At 32.8% G+C, this 19756-nt stretch overlaps 1 protein-coding gene across 1 annotated transcript in view; it reads right to left on the bottom strand.

Annotated features, from left to right (window-relative positions):
* The window catches only part of LOC149412140 (cell adhesion molecule Dscam2-like), a 45936-nt gene extending 31710 nt beyond the window's left edge, over positions 1 to 14226 (bottom strand). Inside the window, exons 1-6 of the mRNA XM_089646312.1 lie at positions 13947 to 14226; positions 12689 to 12779; positions 10036 to 10104; positions 9090 to 9402; positions 6055 to 6190; positions 5498 to 5617 (exon numbers count right to left, since the gene is read on the bottom strand). Of these exons, the coding sequence (XP_089502438.1) occupies positions 5498 to 5617; positions 6055 to 6190; positions 9090 to 9402; positions 10036 to 10104; positions 12689 to 12779; positions 13947 to 14226 (1009 nt within the window). The remainder of the gene's footprint in view (positions 1 to 5497; positions 5618 to 6054; positions 6191 to 9089; positions 9403 to 10035; positions 10105 to 12688; positions 12780 to 13946) is intronic.
* Positions 14227 to 19756: the final 5530 nt, after the last annotated feature.

Raw genomic sequence — 19756 nt, forward strand, 5'->3', positions numbered from 1 at the left:
TATTATAATACAACTGGAATAGTTTCATTTTAGGAATGTGGAGTATATAGTCGAGGAACACAACAGTTATCGAGGTGCTGATATAGTTTGGGCATATTTTGATTTTAAGAAACTCACACACCTCGTGACGAAGCTCAAACAATCTAGCCAAAAGTTTGCCTCGGGATAGCCAACGAATTTCAGTATAAAAAAATAAGTATTCATATTCGGCTCCCATTTCTGCACAGAGTATTCCAAAGATTCGCGAGTTTAGGGCTCTTGATTTAATTATGTTTACGATTTTAATGCATTCATTCATCGTGTTTAAAAGTTCATCCGGTAAATTTTTGACCATCAATGCTTCTCGGTGTATGAAGCAGTGTGTAAATTGTAACGTTGAATTTTTTTGTTTTACACAAGAGACAAAACCCCTTTTTACTACCCGTCATTGCCGCAGCGCCATCCGTGCAAACAGCAATGCAATTGCTCCATTTAATATCATATATTTTGAAGAAATCATCGGTTACTTGAAAAAATTCTTCACTGGTAGTTCGCTCTGGAACCTCCTTACAAAATAAATAATGTTCTTTAATAAAGTCCTCGTCAACGAAAAGTACAATAGCTATCAACTGTGCTTTATTTTTAATATCGGTTCTTTCGTTGATCTGAAGTGCAGCCAATAACAGTTTTCTAATCAGTGTTTCTAATATATTGTGAATACGTCTTTTAACAGTATCTGCAGACAATGAAAAATAGACAATATTATGAAAAATATTTTGTCATTGTGTATTAAATACATAATGAAATCTTGTAAAATGTCAAATACATTGAATTTGACCGCGGCACACCTGTGTCCGGCTCACGGCACACCAGTGTGCCACGGCACACCGGTTGCGGAACACTGCTATACACAATACACACATGGCTGGTTTTTCATTACCGTCTTTTTTATTTGTTGTATTTTATCTTATCTCAATTTTCATTTCATATTGTATTTTTATTGAATAATATTAAATTGTGGAATGGGGGCCTCAGCACAGGTAAAGCACCCGGTGAGGCCCACATTATCAAGTAATGTTTTCAAATAAAAACGTTAAAAAAGTAAATACACATCACACATATGTAAGTACTGATTTTACACATATTTACAAAATACTAACGCAAATAATTTTATTTGTTGTATAATAATGTTAATTTATTTCCTTCCTTTTTATTCTTAATAAAATAATCTAATAGTATTATTATCTGAATGACAGTACAGTTTTGGATTGTTGGAAACAGAAGTGGTGCCCTTTTTTACTTTAAAAAAGAACCGTTAAAAGTTTCAAACCGCCACAGCCAGTTTTAATTCTGGATCTGGTAATTTAGAGACGTTGCCTCAATTATTACTGAGAATCTGTAATACTAGTAACCTAGGTGTATGCCTTTTGAAATTATTCCGAAACCGGCTGAGAGTTAAAATAAATATTGTGGTTAGCAAAGAATTTATTTTAGATAAGTATAAATGATGTCAACCTAGAAAAGTTGCAAAACCACTGGATTTTAAAAACATGATTAATTATTATGTAGACATTCATACTCAGAATATTCACAGATTCCGCCGAAAAGTGAAGCGATGTATTACAAAATAGTATTTTCTTAAAGCCCCAGTCAGAACTTTCGAAGTTTTGATGTCTCGAAAATGAGATTTTCTGGATAAAATTTGGTCGAAAAGACACTTTATTCATTCATTTAGCAGCGCCCCATACTTTAACCTTTTGCTTGTTTTGCAATGTCACCACGAACAAAATTCTCACTGGAAAATCTTGGATCCTCGCCAAGCCTTATACATTTGTTAATTTTATTAAACCGCTCTTTTTTGTCTTCTTTCGGAAGTGTTAAGAGAAATAAAGGAAGGAACAAGAAAGGAAATGCGAAGAGAGAGTGCCTGATCAAATCTTCGGACAAATAAATTAGGCAAAAAAAACAATAAGATAAGAATGAAGCTGTTTTTTTCTTTGTTTCTGTTGTATGAGAAATGAATTGGAATGTGTTTTCCACACGTAAAACACGTCTCGAAAGGCTGAGAGCAGTGCGAATGAAAAATAACTGGATGTTTTATCATGTACTTATATGGGTATGAAGTATTTTTTTATGGGACAACCACACGAGAATCTTAACAGATTGAAAGTTCCAACATGTTATAACTATGTTATCCCTGTATTAGGGAATGTTTTCAGACCAAAGTATACGTGGGAGGGATATAGAGGCTTGGAAGAACCTGGTAAGTTTGAGATTTTAGTTACGAGATAGAAATAAACGAACGTTTAGTCTGTGTTATGTAAGTGGTAAAAAAATATCTACCTATTTAAAACAATCAACCGACATCTGTGGTTAGAATCTCATAGATTTATACATAAAAACGCCTTGAGCAATGGAGATTTCCGATTGAGCGATGGAGAATCCACCTATATTTTACCATATTTTTAGGTTATCCCATATTTGTCAGTTATATAAAAAAAAATCAACTTATTTTAATTTTTATAAGCATTTTAAAATGGCGCCTACATCCATACTACGTACCGCGCAGCAATAAACACACGTTATATTATTTTTTTATCAATATTTTTAATATACATCAAAATACTTGCGACATTTTCACATAATTTTAGTACGTGAAATAATCAATGACAGACGATAAATGTCAAATAATTTCCGCCATCTTAAACTGTACGAAAATCGGTATCAAAATAGAACATGTCGTCAGGGTCGGCCTTATACGGGCGAAATTGGAGCAGTTCACTCCGGGCGTCGAATTTCTAACGCGCCAAGGCGCTGATAATACTTAACATTACACATCTAGCTTGAGATTATTTTTCATAAAAACCGTGCTACACAAAAATATAAAATAATCCATTATTGATCACCTACCTGTTACCTACTACCTAGAGCCTAGACATCTACTGGTTTGGCTCAGGGCCGGTCCTACGATGTCCTTTTTTAATCGTGAATCGTTAAAAGACTACCCACACGTATTTCTACTGCTATTAGTACTGAACGAAAAAAACATCGTGTAAAACGCCCATTACCCATTCTCGATTTAACAAGCCTCACAATTTACTTTCCCCCAAAAACGGGAACGACATAGTTCCACTGGCTCTGTAAGTTGGTACTCTTTTAAGATATCATATAAAAACAACTTTGAAAATAATTATCAAGATTTATTTTTGGTCTATTTTTTAAACATTAACTCCACACAATAAGCCTATAGGAGGAAAATAATTTTCTTAAAAATCTCTATTATCTTTGGAAATGCTGTGTGGAGGGTCTCTTTGAGGAAAGAAGGAGTGAACATGGGTATTGAAGACACCTACGTTGTAGGAGGCAGGAAACATAAAAGTCTGCAAATCTTTCGACAGCCAAATTGTTGAACTCAAAACGTAGTAAAAACGACCCGCTCTCATGTGACAAATTTCAAACGTGAACAAGTGTTGTGCGCGCGTTTTGCGTGTCTACCGATTACACACCAACGCCGAAGGGATCAATGACGCTAGTTATTCGGAGCATCGTCCATTGAAATGCTGATAAAACAATTAAATAATTTCAATTTACAGAGTATCAATAATGTTAATAAAGATAATTCATACAATTAGTTTTCGCTGCTTTTGATTTTTTAATGTTCCTCTTCTATAGAAACTGGCGCTTGTATCTAGAAGAGTGGTGAGTATCAAGATGAAGAATATTTAATGTTTGTAATTATGAATATTAAAATTTATAATTAATTACAAAGATAGTTTCATCATTTTGGTATTTTTACATTGAACTTCTCTTTAATTGCTTTTAGTAGGTGTTTATCGTTTTCTATTGTTCTGATATTTTCGGGTAGGCTGTTGAAGTATTTTTTTCCTAGATATATGTAATGATGTTGAGCAAAAGTGATGTTACATTTTTGAGTTGGAAATATATATTTTTGACGATTACGACTTTAAGTTAAAAAGCTGTGATTTTGTTTTTCTTTTATTATTTGAGTTATTATGTTTTTTTGGAAAAGATCATTAAATTTAAAAATTCTTCAAAAATTAGGTATGTCGGATAATCTCTTGGTTTTTTCAATATTATTTTTATAATTAGCCGTTGTACAATTTCAACAGGGAGTAGATTTGTGTACAATACAATAACATACAATACAATACAATGGGATATTATGCCATGATCCTCCTTCTTAAGTTAACGTTTCAAACAGCATTATAGAGCCAATATTTGACCGTGAAAATGATCTTGAAAATCAATTCATAGTACTGTATGATAAATATTTTGTCAGTGGTTACCTAATTATTATAACACAGTTAAGTATATTTTTCCAATATTCATAAAGCAGACAGAACAACGTTACCGATTTAACAAGACAGGATATTAAATTTTGTTGTGGAAATTCCCTCTGCGGAGTTAATTTATTATATAAATTTAAACTTTCCCCCGTCTTGTACGAGCCGTAAGTTTATTAATAAAGCTGGTAACAAATTTTATAGCCCCGGGCCTGAGCGTTATAACGACGCCTTGATTCAATATTAAAAGCTAATAAATTTGCGTTGTCAAATTCTATATTAACAAGTGAGTTAATGATGTTCGGAAGTTTGTTATTTCAAACACGATAAATAACATGTGTAGAAAAGGCTTTTGTTGTGATTTTGGCAGCAACCTAATTATTATTTCGAGCAAAGAAAATCACTACATAATAAGGAATGGTCTTTTGTTGTTTACTTTTTAACAATACTGTACCATAATTAGGCCCTCGCAGAAAAATGACTAAATATCAGTAATTTTTGTTATTTGTTTTTGGGGTGCTATGCCGTGTTGCGCTAACTCCTTCTTTAGCCAACGTTTCGGACAGCATTGCACTGTCCATTGCAGTGTCCAACGTTGGCTAAAAAAGGAGTTAGCGCAACGCGGCATAACACCCCAAAAACAAATAACAAAAATACTTTTGGCCGTGAAAATCTTAAATCATATTTAAATATCAGTTAATTCAGAACATATCGGAACACATTTTTTTGAAGCAACTCTTATTTTAGCAAATATAATGACGAAATACGAATATATTTGAATTTTTATGAACACGTGTTCCGGCAACTTCATAACACATTCTTGTTTAACTAAATTCATTCATTAAAGGCCTGCAGTCCCGTTTTTAACAGGAATACGAATAATTTAACAGATTTTTCTTGATTACCCTACCTTCCGAACGTGTAATCTCTTATACTCTCACAAATATACCAAAACTCTACCCACAAGAAATATTATTCTCTACCTATCTACAGTATTTTATTTGGTGTTAATCGCCATTGTCCCAAGATTAGAAACCATCAAAATTATTAAGCAGAAGAAAACGTCAACAGTGCCAACATGTGAAAATGCAGATTTTAAGATGTATCATTTTTGGAACAGTGGGCACTCTCTCGATATCTCATATATGATACAGCAGCGTTCATCGGGTTAACATATGAAAAAAAAACAGTTTAGGATTTTGTTGTAAACTCACCATCTTTCTTCATCCAATGCACCTGAGGTTGTGGATACCCGTTGGCGCTGCAAGCCACTAAACCCAGTTTTCCCAGCAAAAATGAAGTATTTTGTGGTTCTTCAACCCATTTCGGGGCCACTGTAACAATATAACAATGTTAACTATGTAAAATTTGAAGGAAATATTGTCTAGAATCATCTGCAATTTAGAAATGCCTAACATTTATGTTGTTGTCTATGGACCGTTATTTAAAAACACATTAGTGCTTCACACAGTGTCAGGAAACTCGTAGTTCAAGCGGGACACTGATGAATCTTATATCACAATTCAAGTCCATTTTGAAGTATAACATTTTTGATTTAAGCTTTCGTTTTCGAGTAAATAATGTTGAAATTTTTTAGGTCAAATTTGAAAAAAATCTGTCGCTATGGCGTCGAAAGTCGAAACTTACAACGGTTTTTTTAACCCTTTATTTGATAAGTAAAATACTAGTTTTATTTTACTTAGAGTCGGTAGATAATAATATTAAGCGGGATGATTCATAGTAGTGGGATAATTACAGAACGCTCTCTCACCTTTGATAAATAGTTCGGCAGACTGGTTGACCCTAGCAGCATGGTTGGTGGCCACGCAGGTGTATTTGCCGCAGTGTTGTAATTTCACCTTTTTGATTATTAGAACACTGAACAGCTCTGAACTTCTCTCTTCGATCTGAAATTTTTTACATTTCATAAATATTTTCACGAAAAAGTCGATCGCTCACAATCTTGTCATAAGAAATTTTACGACATATTATAAAAGACGAATTTACTATGGTGTGTTGGAAGATTATCCCAAATATAATAAATTAATGTAGTGTATTCAAGGAATCCTTTAACTTATTCAAGCTGTAATATATTGATTATCTTTAAGACACTTTATGTGAATACCGTACAAGAGTCCCAACTGCTCCCAACCATCTGGAGCCAGTGAGAAGCTGGCATCCCCAATTAGGGCAAGTTGTAGATATATTTCTTAATGTATATATTACAATAAATTTAGAAATACAGATAGTTCGAGGCTAATTGCGTAAAACTGTATTTTTTTTAACGAAACTGCCCAACTCCATTGAGAAATTATTTCTCGTGCTTGAATTGGGGAGTGGCGCCATTATAATTTAAAAGATGTTTAAAAAAATACATTAATTGTAATATATAATAATTAACTAAAAAACCTAAATGATAAACTTAAATAACATAATATGATGTTAACTAATCTGTAAAAATCAGAGTACGCATAAAATATAGGGGAAGGGAAGGAGATGGGGAAGAGGATGCTGAAGAAGTGACGTGACTATTCAGATTTAGTCACCAAAAAAAGCTGAAGCCGTTTCATGCAAAGTTTTAATTCTGTATGGTGGTCTTACACTAGGTGTATAGGAGGAAATAATCTGTATTTTTTAGTACAATATATATTTTTTGTGATAAAATGTACCTGTAAGCCTAACCTACGTAACCAATTTAATAAAAAAAATCATCACTTTTTATGACTTTATGTCACTTTTTAAAGGTATTAAATAGTAATAAAATACATAATATAAATTAAAATAATTTTCGTTTTTAAATTAATTTATGCGCAAACTTATTAAAAAATCACATTTGTGGTTTTATTTCTCACTTTCGTTAATGGAGCAAAACCACAACTTTTCATCCAGAATTATGGCGTAGCGGAAATAGAGTTTATTTCACCCCATCCTGATGTAAACTGTGGAGAATTTGCAATTAAATAACAATGTAGAACATTTGATTGAAACCACATAATGTCAACATGCCCTAGGTATGGGTATTTCATTGTGTAATTATAGAATCTTGTTATATGAGTTTGAATTGCTTAAATTTCGTATACATTAATTTATTTATCAAAAATACACGGACAAAATGAGTAATGCTGTGTTATTATAAATCTCTTAAAATTAATCGTAATCCGGTTAAAAACGGGATTGCAGGCCGTGTCCTGATAAACTTTTAGTATATCCTGACATATTGGGACACGTGTTCATGCACCTTCACCATGCCTTGATAATACATAATGGTGAAATGCGAAAATTTTATGATTTTTTTGAATACCTGTTCGGACAACGTGATAATAAATTCCTATTTCACTATAAGTTTAACAACAGTAACTGTTTTATAACAGTATTTTTTTCCGTGTAGTAATTGATATCTCTGCTTTTCCCTTCAGGTACCTGTCATTCTGGTACGTCGTTGAGAGTAATTCTCTAAACTAGGAGGCAGGTAATTTCGTCGGAGATTTAAAATTAACCTCAATTTATTGATTAAACGTGAAATTAGGTGTTTATGAGAGTAGGTGACTAATTGCATTACTTGCAGTTCGAGGGACATTGAAAAAAGGTCGCACACCTACGCAATAAGACAAGAAAATTACAAAAACTCAATTTACAGCCACAAATTTTACCATGATCAAACGTTTCAACCAGCCAAATGAAAGAAAAAGTCATTCGCGATAATACACCCTGAAAATATGGAAATGAATTTTCTCTGTTGTTCATTTATTCAAGAATACAAAATATTTATGCAGATTGGATAGGTAGGTATACAATTTTGCTTCGTATTTTTTACAATAATTTACATATATATTATCTTTTTTTTCTAGACCCAAAAATAGCCGGATCACAGCAGATTACAAATATATTACTTAGTTTGGTCAAGTATTTTGGGCCAAAATCCAAATTTAAGTTTTGTACGAAAAAGGCCGCGCAGCAGTTTCTCTTAACACCTCCTGCTTTGATTTAAGCTAAAAATGAAACATTTTCAAAGTGCATGTTTTATTTTATTTTGTGAAGTTTGCGAACAATCTAAAGAACTTAATCGAAATTATATTATAAAACCATATACAAAGAGGTTCGTAAATAGTTGATTTGGAACTATGTTTATGAAAAGATGTATCAAAAAGTTATATTTTTTAGCAAAGCCAAGATGTGTTCTAATTGCAGTATTTAACTAAAGCACTTATAACATCTTGAAGCGGCCAATTTTGTAAATCAAAAACATTTTTTTACATTACCTCGAAGTATTTTTTACTTTTTATACATAGTTACATAAAATATTGAAAAGTGTAAAAAAAATATTGTAATAAATGTACGTAATTAAAAAAAACAATCCCACTAAGGCGATGCCTGAGTGTGGGTATTATAAGTATTTGTTATCTTATTTCCATGGTTTAAGTGGAGATACAATATCAAATATAAATTTAAGTTATTTTAAAAGAATTACTGTAGAGATGCAATTCTAGAAACTAAAGCATGAAATATCTAAGAGTTTTAAAATAACACAAACAATAAGGTAACTACTAGTTTTTAAAGAAGACATCTTAAAAAGTGAAATAGCAGACAAAACATTACAAAAAATAAAACATATCCGCTGTTTTGTATGTATGTGAAATAATAAAAAATAATCTCTCTATGGATATAAATGTTACAGATAGCTTTGCTAAAACTTTTAAGAATATAATTTTAGGATAAATCAAATAACTGAAACCATCTGAAAAAAACATCACAAACCTGAAAAAAATATATAAATAATAATAATATTGGATATATTAATAACAATACCTTCAAATTAGCAATAATCGGTAGTCCATCCTTCAACCATGTGAAGAATATTGGGGTATCACCACCTCTGATGCTACAAGTCGCCTGAGCAATCTGTCCTTCCTGTAGATCCTGCCCAAAGGAAATAGGATCTATAACCGGAGGCTCCATGACAATCAGTTCAAACGCCCTTCGAGCCATCTCACCATTTGTGTTAGATACTGAACAAGTGTATAAACCTTCGGAATCGTCTGAATTAACATTTTCAATTATAAGTACCCCGTTTTGATTTGATGCGTAACTTCTTTTGCTACGTCTTGCGTGCTCAGTGTTGCTGGTATCCTGGTAGCTTGATTTAGTTGTTTCGTTATTTATAATATCGTTTTCTGTATTTTTAAAGAAATTTTGATAATTTTTAGACTTCGTGGACCGTTTTTCTCTTATCAGAGAACTATCATCAATGTTTTTGTTTTTTACGGTCTCGTAATAGCTTTGAGCAGTTCGTGCGCTTTTGTAGAAATTTTTCTTATTTTCAGACTCTGGAGATCGTTTTTCCCTCACAAGAGGATTATTACCATAGGCACCACTGTTTGGATTTTTTTCAATGTTGTGATAATTTTCGATGCTTTTGATGTCATTTTGATCATTTTTAGACACCGAATACCGTGTTTTCCTCACAAAAAGTTTATCATAAATAAAATCATTATTTTCGTTTTGTGCGGCATTTTGATGGTTTTCAGAATTTCGTTCACTTTTGAGGAAATTTTGATAATTTTCAGTTTCCACAGATCGTTTTTCCCTCGCAAGAGGAATCATGTCAATCAAATCAGTATTTCGTTTGTATCTCATAAAGTGTACAATGTCGTTGTTTTCACTCATTTCCAAATTTTCGTATTTCAGTTTATCAATTTCATTATAATTTTCAGCGCTTTCAGAGCCGTAATCGGGTTCGATGGAATTTTCAGACCGTTTGTAGCGATTTGGAATAATGAAATCACTTCCAATTATTTGTCCGTTGTGTTCCCACTGGATTTTACTGGAAAATAGTATGATTATTTTAACAAAATTTGAATATTTTTGTCTAACTCTAGCAAAAATTCTTACCATTATAAAACCAGATATCGAATGAAAAACGTGAAGCAAAAAACGTGGCGTTCAGCTTATAATTTAGACTAAGTCAATGAATGTTCATTTAAATTCGTTCAAATTCCTTTAACTCAGTGTAAAGTAGGAATTAATCAAAGAAAAAGATCTTTGTAATTTTCATGGAGCCAGAGCTCAATTTTTGTTATTGTTACTGCTCCAGTCAAACACAAGAATCGTAAGAAATAATATTGTCTTCTCAGCACAAGGGCATTGTTAACTTTTACATTTGATGCATGCGAATGGGATTGATTATATATATAATGGGATGAAATGATATAATAATTTGTTTTTTTGGCACTCAGTCAGCTGTTCTATTTAAGGCGAAGCTTAATGACAAATCACTATTTTGATTAATTTTTATAGCGAATTATGAATACCAAAAAATATGTTTTAGATAAATTGAAGGTTTTTCATATCGTTTCGCTTGAGTAGAATACAAATAAAAAATAAATTAAGTACTCAGTAAAAAATATAAATGTTAACTACTGAAAAAACATTTTTCAATAGAAATGAATGAACGCATAAAGGAAACAACTTAAAAAATATATAGTATCATAGCTAAGATTATCTGTGACAGTTTTAATTGATTAACTTTTTTGCTTTCTTATAAAATTATTTACAAAATAAATATAAACCAGTTTTGTGCTTGAAGTCGAACGTTTCTAGACTCCGTTTGTCAAGCGATTTTAATGCCTATTACCTACAATATAAGCTTTACCAAGAATATAGACATTTTTGGCTTGTAGCTTCCTTTTAAGATATGAAATGTGATATTGGCCACTTTGTTATCCAATACAATCACAATAGACAATTTTTTTATTAAATCAAATAAAACACTTTGTTTATTAACCACGACTTTTTTATTATTACATCTACCGGTTTCGCTACAGTCGAGCTTCATCAGGATGTGAAATATAACTAAAAAATAAAAAAAAGACAATTTTTTGTTGTTTTTAGAATGGCTTTGTTTAAAAACTTTACTAGGATTTATTTCTAATGCTACCTACATATACACGACCCGAACTGCCGAACTAAACCTCAACATATGGGAAAAGAACTAAGCAACGTGGAAATGGCGCGAAACACCTACTTGCAGTTGCTTTGTTCCTTTCCCGTAATTCTAGACTCGGCTCGCGTTTCGGTTCGCAAAAATTCGTACCATTAGATTATCATGGACCACAACCCCCCCAAAGTTTCGCGGTACGGTGTACAATAAGAATGTTAGAAAGTGCTAAAAATAAAACATATATTTTTTGGTAAGTTTAATCTAACATTTATTTTATTCAATTGAACATTCCCATCACCTTTCTAGAAAACAGCTGTTACAAGTTACAACCCTATTTTTTACAAATAATGTCTCTAATTTTGTATTTCAGTTCATCTTGAATTCCAGTCACGGCTGCCGAATTAAAATTATTATTCACCCTATTCAAATAAATGTTAATTCGGACAAATGCCAACTGTCCGCAGCCGTCGATGATTCTGGCAAATGAAACAGATTTGCATGAAATTCGACGTCGATATTTCGAATTCGATCTCGTGATTTTCATGGAACTGACAAGAAACCAAATAAGTTTTTTCTAATTTTCCTGCATACCGGTGGAGGCTCGTTATACATTAATGGGTTATATATACGGCTTAAAGCAAACATGGTGATTAGTTTTCACTCTTTAGATGAAATTGAGTTACGAACTAGAACACTGAACTCTATTTATCTCAAAATAATGTCTTAAGGGGATTTACAATCCTCGTACTGAAAGATGCTGTGTGGAAGATATTTTAAATGAATATAATTCATCATTGAAGTAGGTAATATCAAAAACTCTCCGAGGAAATAAAAATGTAAGTTTTGTAATTGGGACTCGAACCCAGGTCCTCTAGTCTTACCTGGACTATCACTCTATCATCTGAACTATTGCCACCTTATTACAGCCCGTCAATTTTATCAATCTCATTCTACCATTTTTGAATTACTAACATTATCTTAAATTAGTTGTAAAATTTTTTAGCTGCTATTTTTTTCGTTTGATTTCAAAGTTCCACCCCAATATATTTACAAACTAAATTCTAGATTGTGTCCCAGGTATAAAAAGGTATAAGATTTTATTTATATATGGGTCAATGGATTTTTCGATAAGTCTGGAATGAATATTCAATTTGTATTGTCTGTTTAATATTTTCTTTGAGAGTTATTGTTATTATCTTTGTCGGCGTTATACCTAACAAAATTGAAAATAATTAAGTTTATCTCATGCGGAAAATGTTAAATTAAAAACGCGTTTGGCGTATCTCTCCACTGTGCACGAGTCCAAAAGGAATCAGTGACAACATTTTCAGAACATATTTCATATTTGTAAAAGGTTAATAATATTTTACAAAGATACGTTTACAATATTGGGTTCTAAGTTTATTCCAAATGCCAGTCTCATGGCGAATCAAATATCGGTTCGAGTGGTTATAACTGCTATTTTTACCTGATGGGGTAACCGTAGTAAGGGCAGTAGACTGACACCCTGGATCCTACGAGAGCTTTTACAGGACCCATAGGACGAATGTAGGGAGGACCTGCAAATATTAAAAAAATATTAATTATAAGTTGTCAGGGTTTCAAAACATGTAATCAAATGGGTAGCATTGAACTTGACAAATTTGACTTGCCAATATTATTTTTGTGCTCTATAATAATTTCTGTGACATTCCGAATCGGGCAAATGGCAGATCTTATGCAAATGGCGATAAGGTTGAAAAGTGCATAATTTATTTTATTTTATTTAAGTCCAGACACAAATATTAATTTTTTTTTTGGATCCAAATCTAATGAACATAATTTTACACACTGTGCAATAAAACCATATTGGAAACAGGGGTTCGTAAAAGGGAGATTTTACACTTAAAAGTTTTTAAGCCTGATACCATTTTTTCTAGGATTATAATAAAGCTTTACAGTATGGTCGTTTTGCGCGCAGTATTTAATTGAAGTGTCTATAATATTTCTAATCGATCTAGTTTTCAAACCAAAAACGCATGATTTTGCATTACATTTCATTGCATCGTTGAGCAAACCATAGAGCTTTAATTGTACACCAATCTCATCTAAGAATAACAAAAAAAAATCTTGACAAGTTTGAAATTTAATTCCTTCCAACAAAGGGACGCTTCGTGAATGTTTCGATTAAAAAAATAACAAAAGTTCATTATTTTTCTACTACAGGGTTTTCCAATAAGAGGTGTTGTTAAGGTGCATTAAAATTATTAAAATTCACTTGAGTGAATCAATTGCAAATCATCTTGAGTGATGAGGCCCATTTTCACCTCTTTATTGTTGAAAAGCCTCTCTATTCTCAACGTGTAACTGTTGGCTGCGGTTTATGGTCCGGCGGAGTCATTGGACCTTACTATTTCGAAAATGAGGCTGGAGCAACAGTTACGGTGAATGAATTGCGCTATTAAGAGATGATTAATGATTTTTTATGGCTGGAATTGGATGGTATTGATCTAGACAACGTTTACTTTCAACAAGGCGGCGCACAGTGGCTTAAATTTGAGCGCGCCACACAAGCAACGAAACCATTGATCTTTTACGATTGAATATCAAAATAACACCTCTTATTGGAAAACCCTGTAATAACTTTTCCGGAAAGCTATTATTTACCGTTAGAATAACTGCTCCTTTAAAATCAGAAATGGAACTGGTATATTTTTTGAAGGATCATAATTTGTTCTCAATCTTACCATAGACATCAATCCTGGCTTCATGCATTACAGACTCCCCATTCGCCATCGCTGTGCACGAATAAGTCCCCGCGTCCTCAGGCAGAACCCTCGATATGTTATAGCTGGCCCTCATCAGGCCCTGCAAACCGGCGCCCGCGGCTGAAAGGGTGGCGCCGTGGAGTTGGGGCAGGGGGGACCCGTCGCGGGCCCAAACGATGCGGGAAGACCCACGGGCGGAGCACCAGAGCTGCAAGGGTGTGCCTGGGGGCACGGCTTGGGGGCGAAAACGCTCCACCATTGAGAGCGTCTGGCGTCTGGATCTGGATATAATTTCTAGAAGAAAAAAAAATATTTTATTTATTAATTTTTTTGGTACAATATTTTTTACAAAGTTTTCCAGTAATGTAGGCCTCACTGGGTGGCTTGCCCGTGCTGAGACCTTCATTTTATAATATGGAAAATATAATCTACATAATACATTTAAAGAGAAAATAATACATTTAAAATTAAAAATACATAATACATAATGATATACTTAAAATTAAAAAAATGATATATTGAAAATAATCTTGTGTGTTTGTGATGTGATGTGTGTTTATATTGGTTTTGTGTGTTACGTGTAGGTTTTGTTTTTATTTTGTGCTGTGAAATTTTGGTAATATTGTCTTTTTTGTTCTTTAATCCATTTTGTAATTTTGTGTGTAAATTTATTTTTATTTTCCTCAATTTTAATTTCAAATTTGACACTGTTGAAAGCTTTTATAGCATGGTATTGGTAGTGTCTTTGTCCAAAGCTTGAATTTATTGTCGGAGTTTTTATGTTTTCTCTGTACGCTTGTCTAACTGGTGTGTTAGTGTTATTTTGTGTATGTTGAAATTTTTTTTTGTCATATATGTATTTTAGTAGTGTTTTAACGTATAATTGGCGTAGGTATATCTAGTACGTCACAGCTGTTGAATATTTGGTCTGTATCAGTCAGTCTATGTTTTTTTAGTATTACCTTACAAAGAGTAGGTTAATTTTGAAAATTTGGTAGACATGTAAACTTTATGGTATGGAGCTTGTAGTATGTAGTTACAGTCTAAATCTAGTAGCTTGTAGCTGAGTAGACAAATGCGTTCGGTTCCCACCCGAGTGATGTGGATCCAATTCATCTGCTACCTTAGCCCTTCATCACTGCGCAAGCAATATTTTCCGCTTATAATAATGGTGGTAGGTGTTTTTCAAATATTGTCAGATTATTCGTTCCGGGAATATTAATAAACGTACTAATTTCGGATGTCTATGATGTAATTTTCCTGCGTACTAATCTCAAATTTGCTTTCAAATAAAATTTCGAAATTGGTTGAAATTGATGATTGTGTAACTTCAGATAAGCGATAAAGTAGGTACCAAATATTATCAGAAAATTATTTGATTTTTATTTAATTATGTTTAAACTTTTTTAAAGATTAGTTCCACACAGGAAGCTCCGAAGAAAGTAATTCCCCTCTCGGCCTAATTCATTTTTGGGGATGCTGTGTTGATGGTTTTTTTAAGGAAAGGAGAGAGGAAAATCTCTCTCCCTCTCACTGCGATGCAAAGCTGGTTGGAGAGGTAAAAAGATCCCTCTAAACTCTAAACCCTCCAAATCCAGCCCACCTAACAGTAAATGTGCAGACGTATCCGCCGCCAAGACCTTGACAATCCTCACCCTATGAACCCGTACACCCCCGCTAAGTCACCAAAAGGTAGCGAACCACTTGGGGTGACCTATGGCAGAGGTGTCTTTTATGCAATCGATTGTTCCTGGGGCAGCGGTACCCATATACGCCTCCCATATTCTTCTATTTTTGAAATGTGTGTTTCTTTTGTTAGAATTTTTCACAGATGATTATTTAAGTTATCTAACTGTTTTCATACGAAAAGTTTTAAGAGTCTCTAATTTGTCGATTGAAAATACAATTATTTTATAAAATAATTGACTTTGTTGTAATATTTGCTTATGAAATCCTATGTTATTCTGAGGCAACGTACGTCCAGCTTCTGTACTAGTCATATAATAAATATATTATTAGTAATACAAACTTTCCCTTGTTAACTTTTTCTTTCTCACAATAACATAATTAATACAATCATAACATTTTTTTTGTTCTTGGTTCTGTTATCATGTAGTATAATAAATTATGTATACAATAATATGTATATTCTTTATGACAATGTTTTTTTTCTGTAACACATTTTGGGCAAAATCATCGTGTTTTATATGGTTCGTATATCGATAGTGATAATACATTGATTGGTTTGTTTCTTATATTTTTATTTTTACAAAACATGCACGTTAAAAATGATGTGTAGATACCTCAATACCTAAACTAAGCGAGAGCTAAGTGAAAATCTGTTATAAAAATAATATAATACGAGTATGTATATAATCTTTTTAAAAAGGTTTATTGCTATGTACTTAGCAAATGCTTGGTCACAACAATGTCGAGGAAATAGTTATTATCGTGATTGATTTTAGGGTTATTATGCCGCGTTGCACTTCCAATTTTTTTAGCCAACGTTTCGGAATGCGTTACAAAGTCCATAATCGGGGCAAATATGCAGATCGTTTTAAATTGTGCGTTTATGTATGTCTTTTATTTTTAATTTTAAGTTTTAATGTGAAACCGCATAAGAGTCCAACTGCTCCCAACCGTCTGGAGAGAAAGAAGATGAGGAAGAGAAAGGTGGAGAAGTATCTGGCTAATCAGATCTGGTCAACAAACACGGCCAAAGCCATTTAAAGCAACATTTCAAATCTGAATTGTGGTTTTACACCAGGATACTACGATCCGATACGATATTTCAGGATAAATAATTAGTTACATTGATGTGGTTTTCAGCGTTTAGTTTTGCTTTAGCCGTCCTGTACCGAACTTAGTCACGTCACCCGTATAAATTGATAAAATTCGACAAAACTATCAAGGTAATTATTTTGGCCGTGGAAATCTCAAATATTATTGCATACATGTTTTCAATTCATTGCATTCTTCCGCTAAAGATAATATTTAAATTTTCTTACCATCCAGTGAAAAATATTTCAGCTTTTTACTGAATGAGTTTAGCAATGCTGGTGCTTGACAAATTAACATAGAAATGCAGCGTGTATTTTTCACAACTAGATTCACACCAGTCTAGTCTAGTCTAGTCTAGTAGTTACCCGTCGGCTCGTACTCGACTTATCATAAAAAAATCTCTAGCCCTAGTCTGGAAAGTTGAAACACAGTTCCTGTAATCTGGCTATACCCACACAGAGTTCTGCGGCCGTAGTGTCTATCGCAGTGTTATTATTGTCACACTGAGTCGGCAGACAGTAGGAATAGGCTTTGTGAGAGGAGGTGTAATGGGGGGATGAGTAACCACCCTCTGGCACTACCCACTATCCACCCTACAAGTATTTATATCTATAAGCCTTTAGCACCCAGGCTGGCGACAGGGTGGTTAGTTTTTGTAGATGCTTTAATAGATATTTTTAGATAAAATGTAAATATGTTGTTGTTTCACCTCAGGATATTGAATGCTTTTCCCAGTTTGCAATGTATTTTTAAAATACCACATTTAAATATTTTTTAATTTTTCTTCAAAAATAGGTACTGTTACGAACAGAAACTAAATAAAATTGTTTTTATATTAATTATTTAAAATAGACGTTGGTTTTTCTAAATATTAATTTTTTTAAATCTGACTTAAAATGTTGTCAAAAGCCTCGAATCACCGAATTTTCGCTCTTAGCGTAGACAAAATTGATAGAACACGATATTTCGAAAACACACCAAACACTATTTGTTTTTTAGAGAAATTGTAAGAAAAAATTTAATTCCCTTTTTAATTTAAAAAAAATTGTATTTTAAAGTTAAATCGAATATTATTATGAATTCTCCTCTTTGGCTATTTTTAGGAATTTATTTATGCCATCCAGTGTATACTCTTGCCACATATATACCTACACTGGATGTAATTATTTATCTTTGGAACTCCAAAAAAACACGTATTTCTACATGATATAAAAAATGAAAAAAAAACTTTTATAATTTATGGACACCGGGTAATATTTGGCCTTAAGAGGGTTATTTGGCTCCAGGGGTTAAAACGCTGTAAATAACATATCTTACTATCTTATCTTTGAAGGGTTAGGTAGATTAAATGAAATACGCTACACTTCTCTTTTCTGTAACAATTGTATTGCTCTATTCATAGTCAGAATAACCAAAATTTATAACACGATTTTGTATGAATGTAAATCAATAAAATATGGTGTGCTCAAACAGAGTATTAGTGCGTGGTAGTCCATCGTCTTTGCATAAATCCTACGGGGAAACGGCTTGATAGATTAGTCGTTTGATAGTTGGAACATAATATACTGTAAAATGGGGTGAAAATGGGGTGTCAATTTTTAACTTTTCATAAAATTATTTGTTTTGGAAAATTTTACTGCGGAAATGAAAAATTTGGTGATCAAAGTTGCCTTCCGGAGTCGGGTAACTTTGATACACCCCTATTTATAAGATTTTTACAATTATTATGAAGATAATTGTAAAAGACCCAAGTACGAATATTCAAGAAGTCATGTACATCGATAGATACTGATATATTTTACAGCATAAAAGGGATTAACATTTTACTAATATAATCAGAAACGAACTAATTTGACACTTATATTCGAAGCGTTTTTGAAATCGCGTTTCCCGAAAAAAAATCAAAGAGCTTAGTAATTTATGAGTGCACGGAGAAAAATGAATATTGTTTATTTATTAAGAATCTTTTCAAATTATTGGTAATCCGGCCGTTTGCTGATGAATATTTATTAAATTTCTAATATATCGGAACACGTGTTCGTGCACCTGCAATTTGCTCTGATTAAAATATATAATGACGAAATACGAAAATTTAACCATTTTTATGAGCACGTGTTCGTTTTTAGTACAATACTTTCGTAGTTTACAGTTAAAATGTACCAGGAAACTTATTAATTCATTATTTAAGGGTCTGTAATAGCGTTTTTAAGTGGATTATGAATAATTTGAAGAAATTAGTAATAAACACGCTTTTCCGTGTGGTTGTTAGAATTATGCAGCTCTAGTAAAAATTTTGAATAGCAAAAATTGCAACGAAAGCTGTCGTGAATGTGCTAAGTGGTATTTTTCGGTATCACATTAAAAAAGTGAATATCTGAATAGTATTTCTTTCTACATAGTCCCTATATTTTATTTCCCAATATTGGGAGTGCCATAGTCTCACCGTTTCAACCACTGGGCGGTCGAAAAGAGTGGCACCGAAAAACATACTCGAAGTATCAATTTAAATCTATTTCATTCCGCTTTTCCTCCAACACATCTTTTATAAGTACTGCCATCCGAATGAGTTCACGAGTATTGGTGAAGTTTAGTACCTACCTACGAAAGGCAATTACAAAGTTCCGGGAATTGAATATTTAATATTATCATAGGGTTTTTTTATTATCGTTTAAAAGTGAAACAGCTCTTGGACTATTCCATATCCCAAGATCCTATCTGATATTTTCATCTCCCTTTTTCTTCTCCCTAGAAGTCTTACCTACTACTAGAAAGAAAAAGACAACTTCTTCGTTAGATGTAAGATCAATCTAACAATTTAAAGCAATATGTTGTGAAGATCACAACATATGTTGCGATCTTCACCAGAAAGTGTTAGCAAGTAAGGTAAGGCTATCCATCTTTCCTAGTTTTCCCCGATCTTATGATCTTCAGACCACGATAACAAATAGAGTCCATTTTTAAAATACGTTTGTTGCTAACCGCCCCGCCACTATGAAATAAAATAATTA

The sequence above is a fragment of the Hesperophylax consimilis genome, chromosome 24 (genome assembly GCF_061612785.1).
Source record: "Hesperophylax consimilis isolate HC1 chromosome 24, BYU_Hcon_1.0, whole genome shotgun sequence".
NCBI lineage: Eukaryota > Metazoa > Arthropoda > Insecta > Trichoptera > Limnephilidae > Hesperophylax > Hesperophylax consimilis.